The sequence below is a fragment of the Haliotis asinina genome, chromosome 3, assembly GCF_037392515.1.
Source record: "Haliotis asinina isolate JCU_RB_2024 chromosome 3, JCU_Hal_asi_v2, whole genome shotgun sequence".
Taxonomy (NCBI): domain Eukaryota; kingdom Metazoa; phylum Mollusca; class Gastropoda; order Lepetellida; family Haliotidae; genus Haliotis; species Haliotis asinina.
In genome coordinates this window covers 79191223-79203629 of record NC_090282.1, presented here as the reverse complement: position 1 = coordinate 79203629, position 12407 = coordinate 79191223, and the positions used below count along the sequence as shown (strand labels likewise).

At 39.2% G+C, this 12407-nt stretch overlaps 1 protein-coding gene across 1 annotated transcript; it reads left to right on the top strand.

Moving 5' to 3' along the window:
* The first annotated feature begins 1031 nt into the window (after positions 1-1031).
* On the top strand, positions 1032-11501 carry LOC137278540 (cathepsin B-like). Its single transcript, XM_067810961.1, has 9 exons — positions 1032-1179; positions 5584-5700; positions 6609-6833; positions 7306-7421; positions 7608-7692; positions 8483-8627; positions 8709-8822; positions 10401-10529; positions 11172-11501. Exons 2-9 carry the CDS (start codon positions 5584-5586, stop codon positions 11246-11248), a joined length of 1008 nt encoding a protein of 335 aa, XP_067667062.1. The 5' UTR covers positions 1032-1179; the 3' UTR covers positions 11249-11501.
* The last annotated feature ends 906 nt before the right edge of the window (positions 11502-12407 follow it).

The following is a 12407-nucleotide window of genomic DNA, read 5'->3' as shown; positions in this document are numbered from 1 at the left end:
ACTATTATCGACAATAACGTATGTATGCAGTGGGGTCCAAACACTGATTCTATTTTTAAGAAATGTTAGCAAAGATTTATTTTATGCGCAAACTGAGATCTTTTAATATAAACAAAAAGGTGATGCTGTCGTTTTATCGTTGTTTTGTTGAAAGTATTTAAACTTTTCAGTTCAATGCTGGTATGGCTCTCTTAATACCAAAAGCAAATCCAACCTTAACAAATTCATTTTAAATTGCAAGTAAAGTCTCTGGGATGTCTGCTTCGGATTTATCTTCTCTTTCTAATTCCCGTGATCTTAACTTCGCTGAGATGATTTTATATGATGCCATAGCAAATGTCCCATTTTAAAACAAAAAAGAGTTCGTTTTTCCCCCGCAAGTATTCGTCTTTCAAAGGACTGTTAACTTTGTCTGCCTATTTTGCTGTTTTGTGTTTTATAAACCTATATGTCGATCATTTTTAATATGTAACCATATATGTGACCACTTTTAGATGTTAAAAGAATTCCCTTTGGGGTAATAAAATTTTGTCATTGTCAGTGTGGATTTCAATTTTAGATATATAAAACTGAATTACCTGTGCCACCAAAGTGTGTTATATGAACAAATATGTGAAATACATTTAGCTATAAACAAATTATCAAGTCACATATATGCATCAACAGACCATGTGATAGATTATATGCAGAAGTTATTTGATACCAGATACATGTACATACAATAGTTATGTTAGTAATATCGCATGGTGTCGTGTATCAAATATTCATTTTATTGCAAATATCGAAAACTCGATTGACCTGTTATTATTTCATGCTGTCAAAATAACATGTGTTATCACTAGTTCGAATATGAGATATCATTTTTTTGGAATATCAATACCTAAATTATTGCTTTATTATATGCACATATAAAAAAAGAAAATGGTAAATAAAAGTCAAACGCGAGTTTTAAGTATTACGGTATTGGTGTGGTTTCCGGTTTCATTTCGTGTCACATGTCGCTTCGAATAACACATGACGTCACGTATCCCAAGCGCACGTGATGGCTATGGACATCAGACCAATCAAATCAATCACGTGACAGTCATATGACACAAAAGTGTGACCCATGTTTCCTTGTGTATAAGATAAGAACTGCACGTTGTCCGTCTATCTCAGGGCTGAAGATCAAATCCAAAGGTTAGTTCATTACTATTATCTTGCATGAGAATTTTTTTGACATCTTATGAACACTGACACTTTATCATAAGGTACAAACACGTTAACAGTGACACGCGCAGCAGCTCAAAACGTAATGATTTTCCTTCCTTGCTGTTTAAATTCAATATTGATAGCCTATCAAACTTGATAAATAATCTTCTGTTGTATGCTGGTCGACGTTTCTTCCGACTGTTGCTTGAACCTCAAAATATCGGCCTGAATCAACCACATCAAGATTGCGCTGTATCCACTGTCAACAAATGTCACCGGAAGTTAAATTGCCAGCCGAAATACGGTCAAACCAGTGTGCAATTTGTGAATGAAGAAATTTTGTAGAAGTTAATTTAGTCTGCACGCTCTCTTCAAAACCTTTGAGACAGACCCGGGTACTCATTTCGTTGGGACTTTATATACACTCTTTAATTCTATCCTTATTCCGGGTCACGTGAAACTAGTTTCAGGATTTTTCAGTAACTTTACTGTCATGGAAAAGTTGGAGGCGTTGTATTTCCGTCATGTGACCAGCACATCTATATAGACACAGTGTACAGAATCACAAGATATTTTGTTTGGTTGTATAACTTTTGGAGAGTATCACAGATATACAGAAGGGTTTGTATTCTGGACCAGACAATCAGGTGCATTGATCTTTTGAAAATGGATGACTATCAGTAATTTATATGGCTAAACCTGACACTAAGTATATTAGTATATCTAGTTGCGTCTACTGTGTAGAGATTGCAGGGAACTATATAGTTCTTCCAAGGATATATATAAAATTATATACTTTTGATTTTGTGCAGATGGTGTCTTTATAGATATTAAAGTTGTGAGGACAAGTCAGTTTTCGTTTTGGGCAGCCAAACTATGGTATCTTATTTGCTGTGGGAAACTAGATAATTTCGGACAGATTTCCACCCGCAACTCCCGTTTATTAAACTCATTCTATGTCTAGTAGTAGATGGTTTTACAAAAAGCCTACCTGCAAACCTAACCCTAACCTTACACAATGTTAAATCTAAACCCTAAACCTAAACCCTAACCATTAGAAATAATCACAATAAATAGATTACATTTCAAGCGGGGGTTACGGGTGGAACTCTTGCCATAATTACTTCTTGCGGTTTCAGACTGTAAATAAACTTTGATTTAATTTCATATCTGAGTGATTCTATGGAAGATAGCAATTTCACCTTCTGCTCTTAAGAAAATGTTACCTTTATTTTTCATGTTTTGTATGTGCCCCTGTAAACTACTTTGTCTTGTATGACTGGTTTATCGCATCAGCAGAGAAGAATTTTCCTTAAGATTTATTGTGACTTTTCAACTTTTAATCAAAATATCATTACTGCAACTACAGCAAAGATATTGATATTGGATAATCAAGCCATACATTTTGCTTAGAAACAGCTGTGAAATGGAAGGAGTTGTTTGGCGTCTCATATGTGACTATTGATAAATATATCTGTGAGCAATGAATGGTCATTCTTCCAAATTGTTTTGATGCATATATGATTTTTTTAGTTTTTGGCATTAATGTAAAGTTAATGACAGAATCAACAATAGCTCTTATCTCAAACAATTATCAGAATAGCAGAAGACAATGAATCCCTTTCACCCTCCCTAAAGTTAAAGCGCTTTGAAGAAATAACTGGTTGTGTAATCATAAATAATTCCTCCTGTTTTGGTAATGACATTGAAACTGCGGCAGTGACGTTGTTTTGGCCATGACATTGACATAAACAAATTTAAAAGTAAAGTTGTACGATATGCTTCCCCAAGTAATTTATGTTTTATAAAACAGTAGATTATGAACATAAAAGGCTTAATAATTTGATATTTATATCTACAGTTAGCTACAATGTACAATGTATGTTGTTGACAACACTCTGGCAGACCCACAGCAACTTTGTCCCAAACTTAAGAGCTTGAAATAACTTTACTTTGCTTGATTGAACAGTGAAATATGATTAATGACACTTTCTGATTTGTTTTTACCAACTGAAGAAGGCACATTTAATATTTCTTAACATGTTTAAGTGTTTTTTAACATATATCGATTATGGAAAATGAAATTTTCTTGTTAATTGAAAAATAGTATAATCTTAACTAACCAAGTACTTTGTGAGCACTTACACAGTGAATTCACGAAACCATGGCAACTATATTTATTATATTCTTATTTCATCAAACTTTTTCAGATTTTTACACCACATATTGATATAATTGGTAACAATAATTCACTATTCAAACATATTCATTAAAAGTGACCCAAAGATACGAAATGATCTTCAATTTTGAAATTTCAACACCCAAGAATGCTAAAGACGTTGGAGGTTGGGATAATAATTGGGATAAATGACTTGAATGGCCATATTCATCTGTAATATGCAAATCCAAAATTTAGCCATGAAAGGAATATCGTCTATCAAGGTATTAGTATGCTAAGTGCCATATATGTCTAAATAAAAGTAATTTTCATTATTTTTTTATTGCAATTAAGAAAATGAACAATACAGTAAGGACAGCAAATTGCCTTTTCTGTAAACTGACCCATCTGCTCAAGATGTAGTGATTAAATTCTGCAATGAAAATAAAGTAGAGTTATCTTTCTTTGCCATTTATCACTTTTGATTTATTCTTTCCTAATTACATCATCATCATTATGTAATAGAAATCAGGGCAAGTGGAAAATTAGTAAAGACAAGTTACCATCTAAAAGTCACTTAAAGTGTTTTAAAAAAATAATAGAATCCCTGTTCTATAAGATAACAGTCTGTAAGTAGTTTGGTCTGAACCAGACAATTCAGTGATGAACAGCATGAGCACTGATCTAGACTACCTAACTGGGAGACAAGGAAATGTGTCAACTAAGTCGGCGAGTCTGATCACCTGATCTGTTTGTCGCCTCTTACGACAAGCATGGGTTACTGAAGATCAATTCTAATGCAGATATTCACAGGTAATTAAAGTCGGGATCCACAGCAAGTAAGGCCTGAAGTCCATTTCTGGCACCCATGTCATGGTGTTGGTGGCATATTGTTACAGGTGGCATAAAACTCTACCAACTCACTCACTCACATTTGTTCTGGTCACAAGATTCGCTGTTAGTACTTTACCAATGTTAAAAGACAATCCTTATTTCAAGAAATATAATACTCATATGTAACAATTTGTTTGAGTGGCGTTTTAGAAGTTGCTGGTATAGAGATGACACAAATTTTTGAATGGTCAGCATTTTTATTTTACATCCCATCACCTTACAACAACATAATCCACAAATAATAGTCCACTCAAACTACTATGACTTCACATCAACCTGCCTAACTGACATTCCTCATTACTGGTCTCTCACGTATTTATCAAATCTACCATCGTGCCTTCTGCCAAATTAACTTACATTCCCTAACTGTCAGGGTAATCCTCATGATATCATTTATATTAACTGAGCTTATCGTCGTGTTATTTTAGTTCATCATGTAACTTTCTTTCATGATTTGTTTTTCCGTCTTTGTTGTTGTTATCTCATGAGAGTGAGTTTAGTTTTACGCTGCACTCAGCAATATTCCAGCTGTATGGCAGCAGTCTGTAAATAGTCAAATCTGAACCAGACAAACAGTATGAGCATCGATTTGCACAATTAGGAACAGGTGACACGTGTCAACCAAGTCCGGGAGCCTGACCACTCAATCCCGTTTGCCGCCCCTTATGACAAGCATGGGTTACTGAAGGCCAGTGTTCTAACCTGGACCATCACATGTTGTTATCACATATGTACATTTATCTTGTACCCTGTTATTCCCCATATGCTTGAAAACAGCAAAAGGATCTCTACTGAAATGTCTCCATGATTTGTTAAAATAAAGTTGATCTTCCATAAAGTTGTGTCATCTCCACATTTGGAACTAAAACATATTTAGTATTTTGCTGCTATGACATGGATGGATTTTGTGAAATTATCTCATTAAATATTGATTATACCTGATAGCAGGAACTACCCCAACTATGGCAGTGGTCCCATCTTTCCTGAATCCATTAAAAAAGAAATCTTACAGAGATCAACCTACACTTACTGATTCAAAATTTGTTATTTCCACCAGATTCAGCTTGTGTTTGGCAGTATTCGCACTGAGTTGCATTTTGACTTTGTTTACTGTACATTTCTGTGTACGGAAAAGCACCCAGGGTACATATCTGTAGTACTTTTGATGACAACGACCCCTTCAGCCTGAATTAGTCTAGTTCTTGAAGCTTCCAGCTTATTGTCAATGCAGGAACTAACCCCTCACTACTCTCTCCTGGATTGTAATATGAATTTGATTGCCACATAAAAAGCGGCTCTGACACCATCATTGATCATAAGAACTATCTTTTGTGTTCCAGATGAAGAGTCTTCTGGTTGTGTGTTGCTTTGCCGTGGTTGCCATGGCAGCGCCCGAATATTATATGGACATAGACACTATGATTGTCACAATCAACTCTATGCAGAAATCTTGGAAGGTCAGTTCCAAAACGTGCATCGTAGTTTTAATTACTGACTCTTCATTTAGTATGGAAGGCAGTAGTATACATTTCTTGATACGCCATAGCCCAGTTTAAAAACAAAGCCCAGTTGAACACACAGAACTGTGTGCAGAAGTGACCGTAACTTCACTACTGGATACCTCTCCCAGCTGTGGCTGTAAGACTGATGTGTGTAAGTGGCCCAGAGTAACATCATGAAGACTGTGAACTGAATTACATGTGTAAATACAGATGTGTTTCAAGTGATACTGACAATGGGTTGATACATTCTGTGTGTTCACGACAGTAACAAGAAAGCTGTAAGTACCCTCTTTCACAACCGCCTTCCACAGTTGATGTTGTGGGGCGTGGGTGGCCGTGTGAGCACTCATATATTCTTCCTTGGATAGAGTTTTCCTGTTGTTCAAAGTTAAATATGCTCTCTGTTTAATGCACATGAATTCGATTAGGTCAGATATTAAGGTGTTAAGAGTCTGTCCACAGAAGTTTTACAATATTTATTATGTCTTTGTAAATGTCACACGAGGGTCGCTTTTTTAAAATTTTAATAATGTTGCACAAAAGAGGTGAGGAACCATAACAATACAAGTGTAATGCTTTCAGTTACCAAGCATCATGCCAGTTCTGATCAATGAGCAGTTTGATGTAGATATTTTGCAGAGCCAGTGAAGTGTGATATGGGGTAGCACAGTTTTACTTAACTTGCTCGTCAGGCCAGTGACTTTTCAGAATTAATTCTTGCACTGATCAGTGGGGACACTGAACGTTTGATAGAGTGTAGCACATGTTATATTTAGGACAACACTTTCTAGATGGCATTGTGTTTCCATAGCTTCATGGAGTGTTTCAGCAATTTCACTGCTGTTTGACTGCATATTTTTCAGGCTGGTAGAAACTTCCATCCTTCTCTACCCCACTCATACTTCAAGCGTATGTTGGGAGTTAAGGACATCAATGGTGAGAGTCAGAGACTCAACAATATGTTGCCCAAGAAGAAACATGACCTGTCCATGATCAGTCTGCCAGAGAACTTTGACAGTCGTGATGCGTGGCCCAACTGCCCATCCCTGAAGGAAGTCCGTGATCAGTCCAACTGTGGTTCCTGCTGGGTAAGACTCTGTAGTTCCTCAGTGCAGGGATTGACTGATCTGGTGATGCATATGGATTGCTATCGAAATTAAGATAAAACATTACAGGAACATGTTTTTTTAACAATTTCCAGTCAACATGTTTTTTCTGAAATGGAGAAAGTATGGGTTTGGAAGTTTTATCAAGGATTATTTCAATTTCCAAGTTATTCTCAAAAAACCTGAAGGGAAAACAGCTGCCCTCATTTTCTTATATAATGTCGTGTTACGATATTTATTTGGATCTGTAGCCAATGCTTATAATTCAAATTCAAACATTGTACATTTTGCCCGCTAATATTTATCTGCTGGATGTTTGAAGTTATCTTCATTCATTGTACAGTTCAAGCACGGACCAAGGCATGGCGGAACTTTTGTGACATTTGGCTTGACATAATTTATCAAATGATGTTTTCTTTTCTGTGACTACATTTTTTATTTATTGTTGATGCAGGCTTTTGGTGCCGTTGAGGCAATGACTGACAGAATATGCATCTTTTCAAATGGGACGAAGAATTTCCACATCTCAGCAGAGGACCTGTTGACTTGCTGCACGTCATGTGGAGATGGGTAGGTTTTATCACATATCTCACTGGGAACTTCAATTCACAAAGGCGATGGACAAAATTCAACACTATTATCTACATGTGTGTCCTTTCATGTGTTTTGTCATAGTGTATAGAGTATTTAGAGTGATCTGATTTGGTTGAAGGCGTAGTCCATTTTGACTTAATGGGTGTCATCCTTTGCTGACAGATGCAATGGTGGGTTTCCATCAGCAGCATGGAACTACTTCGGCGACACAGGCATCGTCACTGGCGGTCAGTACGGCTCAAAAAAGGTCAGTGATGCTTTTAATCACTCTCTCCATTTAACTGTAGTTCTTTTGAGCAATCTTTAGAATTGTAATCTGAAAGAATTTCTAAGCAAATTTATGAACGAAACTAGTTATGGTTGTGAGCACATAACACAAAACACATCCTCAGTATCTCCAGGGTTTACGTTCTGAGAAATCTCCACTATACCCTGAATGCATCTATGGCTTGACCCTATAATGTTCTTACCTCCTTTGCTGGCTCCGAATTCTCACAGTAGCTAATCAGCTTTGCCACCGTTACAACTAAGCTTTTCAGCGTCAACAAAGATAGTGGTGACAGCTATGAAAGTTTGTTCACAGTGCAACTTTGATTTGTAGAAATCATATAGACAAGTTATCAGGTCTGAAACCTAGAAAACAGTATCTGCAAGGACTCCTACCTCTTTCAGAGTCAATCTTCATGAATTGTGTTGCCAAGTTTAGGTGGTTAGATAATTTAAGAAGCAAAAGTGAGTTGTGATTGGTACGTTTATTTTCCCAGTGTAGACACTTGATTGGATAAAAAGCTAGCCAAGCGAGGTAATAAAATTAGCCACAGATGCATCCAAGATACAGTGCTGATTTTTTGGAACATATACCCTGGAGATATTGAAAATGCACAAAACACAACTGGTGTGAAATGTTCAGAGTTCTCAAAATTTTTTCAGTGTTAGTAATTCTTGATGGATGTTTTCACTGATAGCTGATGTGATGTGGATCAACACTTTTTGCTCATACTTTATAAAGAATGATAATAACACATGGTGTGTGTCAGGGATGCCAACCATACCAGCTTCCCCACTGCGACCACCATGTTCCTGGCAAGTACCAGCCCTGCACTGGAGACTCCGAGACACCCAAGTGTGAGAAGAGGTGTCAGCCATACTACAATATCACCTATGAAAATGACAAACACTATGGTAAGTTTTTCATGTAAAACATCCTGAGTCTGTGCAGTTATTTTGTGGCTGAAATACTCATTGGTTGTCTCCCTTGTGCAGGATCCCGAACATACGCGGTGCGTGAGGTGGAACAGATCATGGCCGAGATCTACAAGAACGGACCAGTGGAGGCAGCTTTCACTGTGTACAGTGATTTCCCCACATACAAATCGGGTGAGAGTATGCACCATATCATATAGATCCATCCTTTCATGATATAGAGTAGGTTGGAACTAAGATGTGGGCTTAAGGTTATATGGTTCATTGGGGATGGCAGGTGGTGGGTGGTGAGGTAGCCTTATGATTAAAGTATTGGCTTGTCATGCCAAAGGCTCAGGTTTGATTCCCCGCATTCCCAGCCCCTTGGTGTCCCCCACTGTGATCTTGAAAAACAAAGCACAAAACCAAAAACCCACTCACAAAGTGATGGTGTTGCTGTTGCTTTGTGATGGTAGGCTGATTGTCTGGTGATCTTTAGATGATAGCCTGGTGGTGTGATGGCCTGGTGGTGGTGCTGGGACGATGGTGTGGTGGTGTGATGGCCTGGTGGTGGTGTTGAGACGATGGTTTGGTGGTGTGATGGCCTGGTGGTGGTGTTGGGACAATGGTCTGGTGGTGTGATGGCCTGGTGGTGGTGCTGGGACGATGGTGTGGTGGTGTGATGGCCTGGTTGTGGTGTTGGGACGATGGTGTGGTGGTGTGATGGCCTGCTGGTGGTGTTGGGACAATGGTCTGGTGGTGTGATGGCCTGGTGGTGGTGTTGGGACAATGGCCTGGTGGTGTGATGGCCTGGTGGTGGTGTTGGGACGATGGTGTGGTGGTTTTGGGACGATGGTGTGGTGGTGTGATGGCCTGGTGGTGGTGTTGGGAGAATGGTCTGGTGGTGTGATGGCCTGGTGGTGGTGTTGGGACAATGGTCTGGTGGTGTGATGGCCTGGTGGTGGTGTTGGTACGGTGGTCTGGTTGTGGTGTTGGGACGATGGTCTGGTGGTGTGATGGCCTGGTGGTGATGTTGGGACAATGGTCTGGTGGTTTGATGGCCTGGTTGTGGTGTTGGGACGATGGTCTGGTGGTGTGATGGCCTGAGGTTGGTGTTGGGACAGTGGTCTGGTGGTGTGATGCCCTGAGGGCGGTGTTAGGACAGTGGTCTGGTGGTGTGATGGCTTGGTGGTGGTGTTTCAACAATGGTAGGGTGGTGTTTCAACAATGGTCTGGTGGTGGTGTTGGGACAGTTTTACAGTGTGGACTCCCACATGACTGTCACTCAGAGCTACCACTGTTACAGTGTGGATTCCCACATGGCTGTGCCATTCTGCCCTACCACTGTTACAGTGTGGACTCCCTCATGGCTGTGGCACTCTGCCCTACCACTGTTATAATGTCAACTCCCACATGACTGTAACTCTGCCCTACTACTGTTACAGTGCGGACTCCCACATGACTGTCACTCTGCCCTATCACTGTTACAATGTGGACTCCCATGTGGCTGTGTCACTCTGCCCTACCACTGTTACAGTGTGGACTCCCTCATGGTTGTGTCACTCTGCCCTGCCACTGTTACAGTGTGGACTCCCATGTGGCTGTGTTACTCTGCTCTACTACTGTTACAATGTGGACTCACTCATGACTGTGTCACTCTGCCCTGCTACTGTTAAAATGTGGACTCCCACATGGCCGTGTCACTCTGCCCTGCTAGTACTCTGCCCTTGCAAATCCCTACTGCTATATTGATCATGTTACTCTTTGATGCAGGTGTGTACAGCCACACCTCCGGCGAGGAACTTGGAGGCCATGCTATAAAGATCCTGGGCTGGGGTGTTGAGAACGGAGAACAGTACTGGCTGGTAGCTAACTCCTGGAACGCCGACTGGGGAGATCATGGTAGTGTACCTAATATAATATATATGTAATAGCAAAGGTGTGTGAATGTCATAAGGTATGTGAATGTCATTCAGAAAGCAGTTACCAGTTCTGTTGTGCAGCAGTTCACATCAGAGTGTCTACAAGGAAGGACAGTGACTGAAAGTATGATTAACATCACTTGTCAGGAAACATTGACATTATTATACTAACATGTGTATACTATAGTAGCATTATCCATCTCTAGTGCTCAAAGACACTTTGCTATGTCCACTTAAAGATTCATGTCACAGTGGCACAGTGAAGGATCAGTGGCTTCCAAAGGCTTCACCCTTGCCCTGAAAACATCAGCACTGAGATCACCTGTGCATTGAAGGTCTCTCTCTCTCCAATAGTCAGGGGTGGTGGAGTAGCCCAGTGGTTAAAGCATTTGCTTGTTATGACCTGGGTTTGCGTCTCTACATGAGTACATTATGTAACACCCATTTCTGGTGTCATATTTCTGGAATATTTGCTAAATGTGGCTTGAGACTAAACTCACTAAACTCACTCATGCCTCCAAGAGCACACTTTGAAGATTGTCTCGACACAAGTTTAACTTAAGATGTACTGCATGTTTCGGAGATCCCTTCATGATAACAATAATACTTTTTTTTGTTTCAGGATTCTTTAAGATCAGGAGAGGTACTGATGAATGTGGCATTGAGTCCCAGGTTGTCGCTGGAGACCCCAGACTATAAAGTTAAATGCGGCATTATTATTGCCTAAACCATCTGCCCTTACATCTGCCCAGGTCTTGAGAAGGCAGTTTGATACAGCTGATTTACAAACATTTAGCATCATATTTTTATATCAGAATTAACCAGATTGTCTTTCTTATTTTGATACAGTACATTTCCTTTTGGGGCACTCTTTGCACCTTGTGTTTCACTTTTTTGACAGCTCAATTTATATGCACCAAAGTTATACATTCAATAAAAGTGTTAATGTATAGATATTTGTGTTATCTGTTTATACAGTAGATATGCTCTCTCACGCTTACTCTCTGTCTGTGTGTGTGTGTTTGTTTGTTTGTTTGTTTGTTTGTTTGTGTGTGTGTGTGTGTGTGTGTGTGTGTGTGTGTGTGTGTGTGAGAGAGAGAGAGAGAGAGAGATATTTGTGTATCAGCAAGGGAAGTTTAAGGTAATTTTTGGCCTGTATACCTAGAAAATCAATATTACTAAAGATTTGCATTAAAACTTACTTCCAGTTCCAAATTCAGTTTAGTGACCAGATTGGAGGAATCATACCCGGTTGACATTTTGAGATTGGGAATTATTTGTGACAATGAATGAATTTTTCGTTTTATCAATTTCGTAATCATTAAAAGTCTCAGTGACATTTGACAATTCATGGAAATTTTGACAGAAAAAACAGCACACGCTTTATGATGAAAGAGGAACACTTTGTATTATTTTTAAACTCTTTTTATGGGATCATTTGTCCCAATAAAACGTTCAAAGTTTCCGTGGCACAAAATCACTAAGACTCCACTCTCACTGCATCCTCGATATCTCCAGGGTATACGTTCCAATAAGTCTCCATTTATATATAAGTGGAGACTTGTCGGAACTTATTTCCTGGAGATATCGAGGATGCTGTCACCGTAACCACGTTCCCTATCAGCGATGAGTCCAAATTAATGCTGATCTCTCACATTTAACACCTTGGTGCTGACAAACCCAGAAACACAATTATGGTGATCCCCATTACAAACCTGGACCCAGTTTCACAAAAATCTTGTAAACCTAAGATCTTGTAACTGTTCTCGTAGCATTAGTACTTCCCATGGTACAAAATAGTAATCACAACGTTACGAATGGTACGAGATCTTATGCTTACATGAGTTTTGTGAAACGG

Excerpts from the sequence above, each read along its gene's own strand:
- LOC137278540 (XM_067810961.1), top strand. The coding sequence starts at position 5,584 with ATGAAGAGTCTTCTGGTTGTGTGTTGCTTTGCCGTGGTTGCCATGGCA. Across the intron at positions 6,834-7,305 it reads CCAACTGTGGTTCCTGCTGG|GCTTTTGGTGCCGTTGAGGC; the intron begins GTAAGACTCTGT and ends TTGTTGATGCAG. Across the intron at positions 8,628-8,708 it reads TGAAAATGACAAACACTATG|GATCCCGAACATACGCGGTG; the intron begins GTAAGTTTTTCA and ends TCCCTTGTGCAG.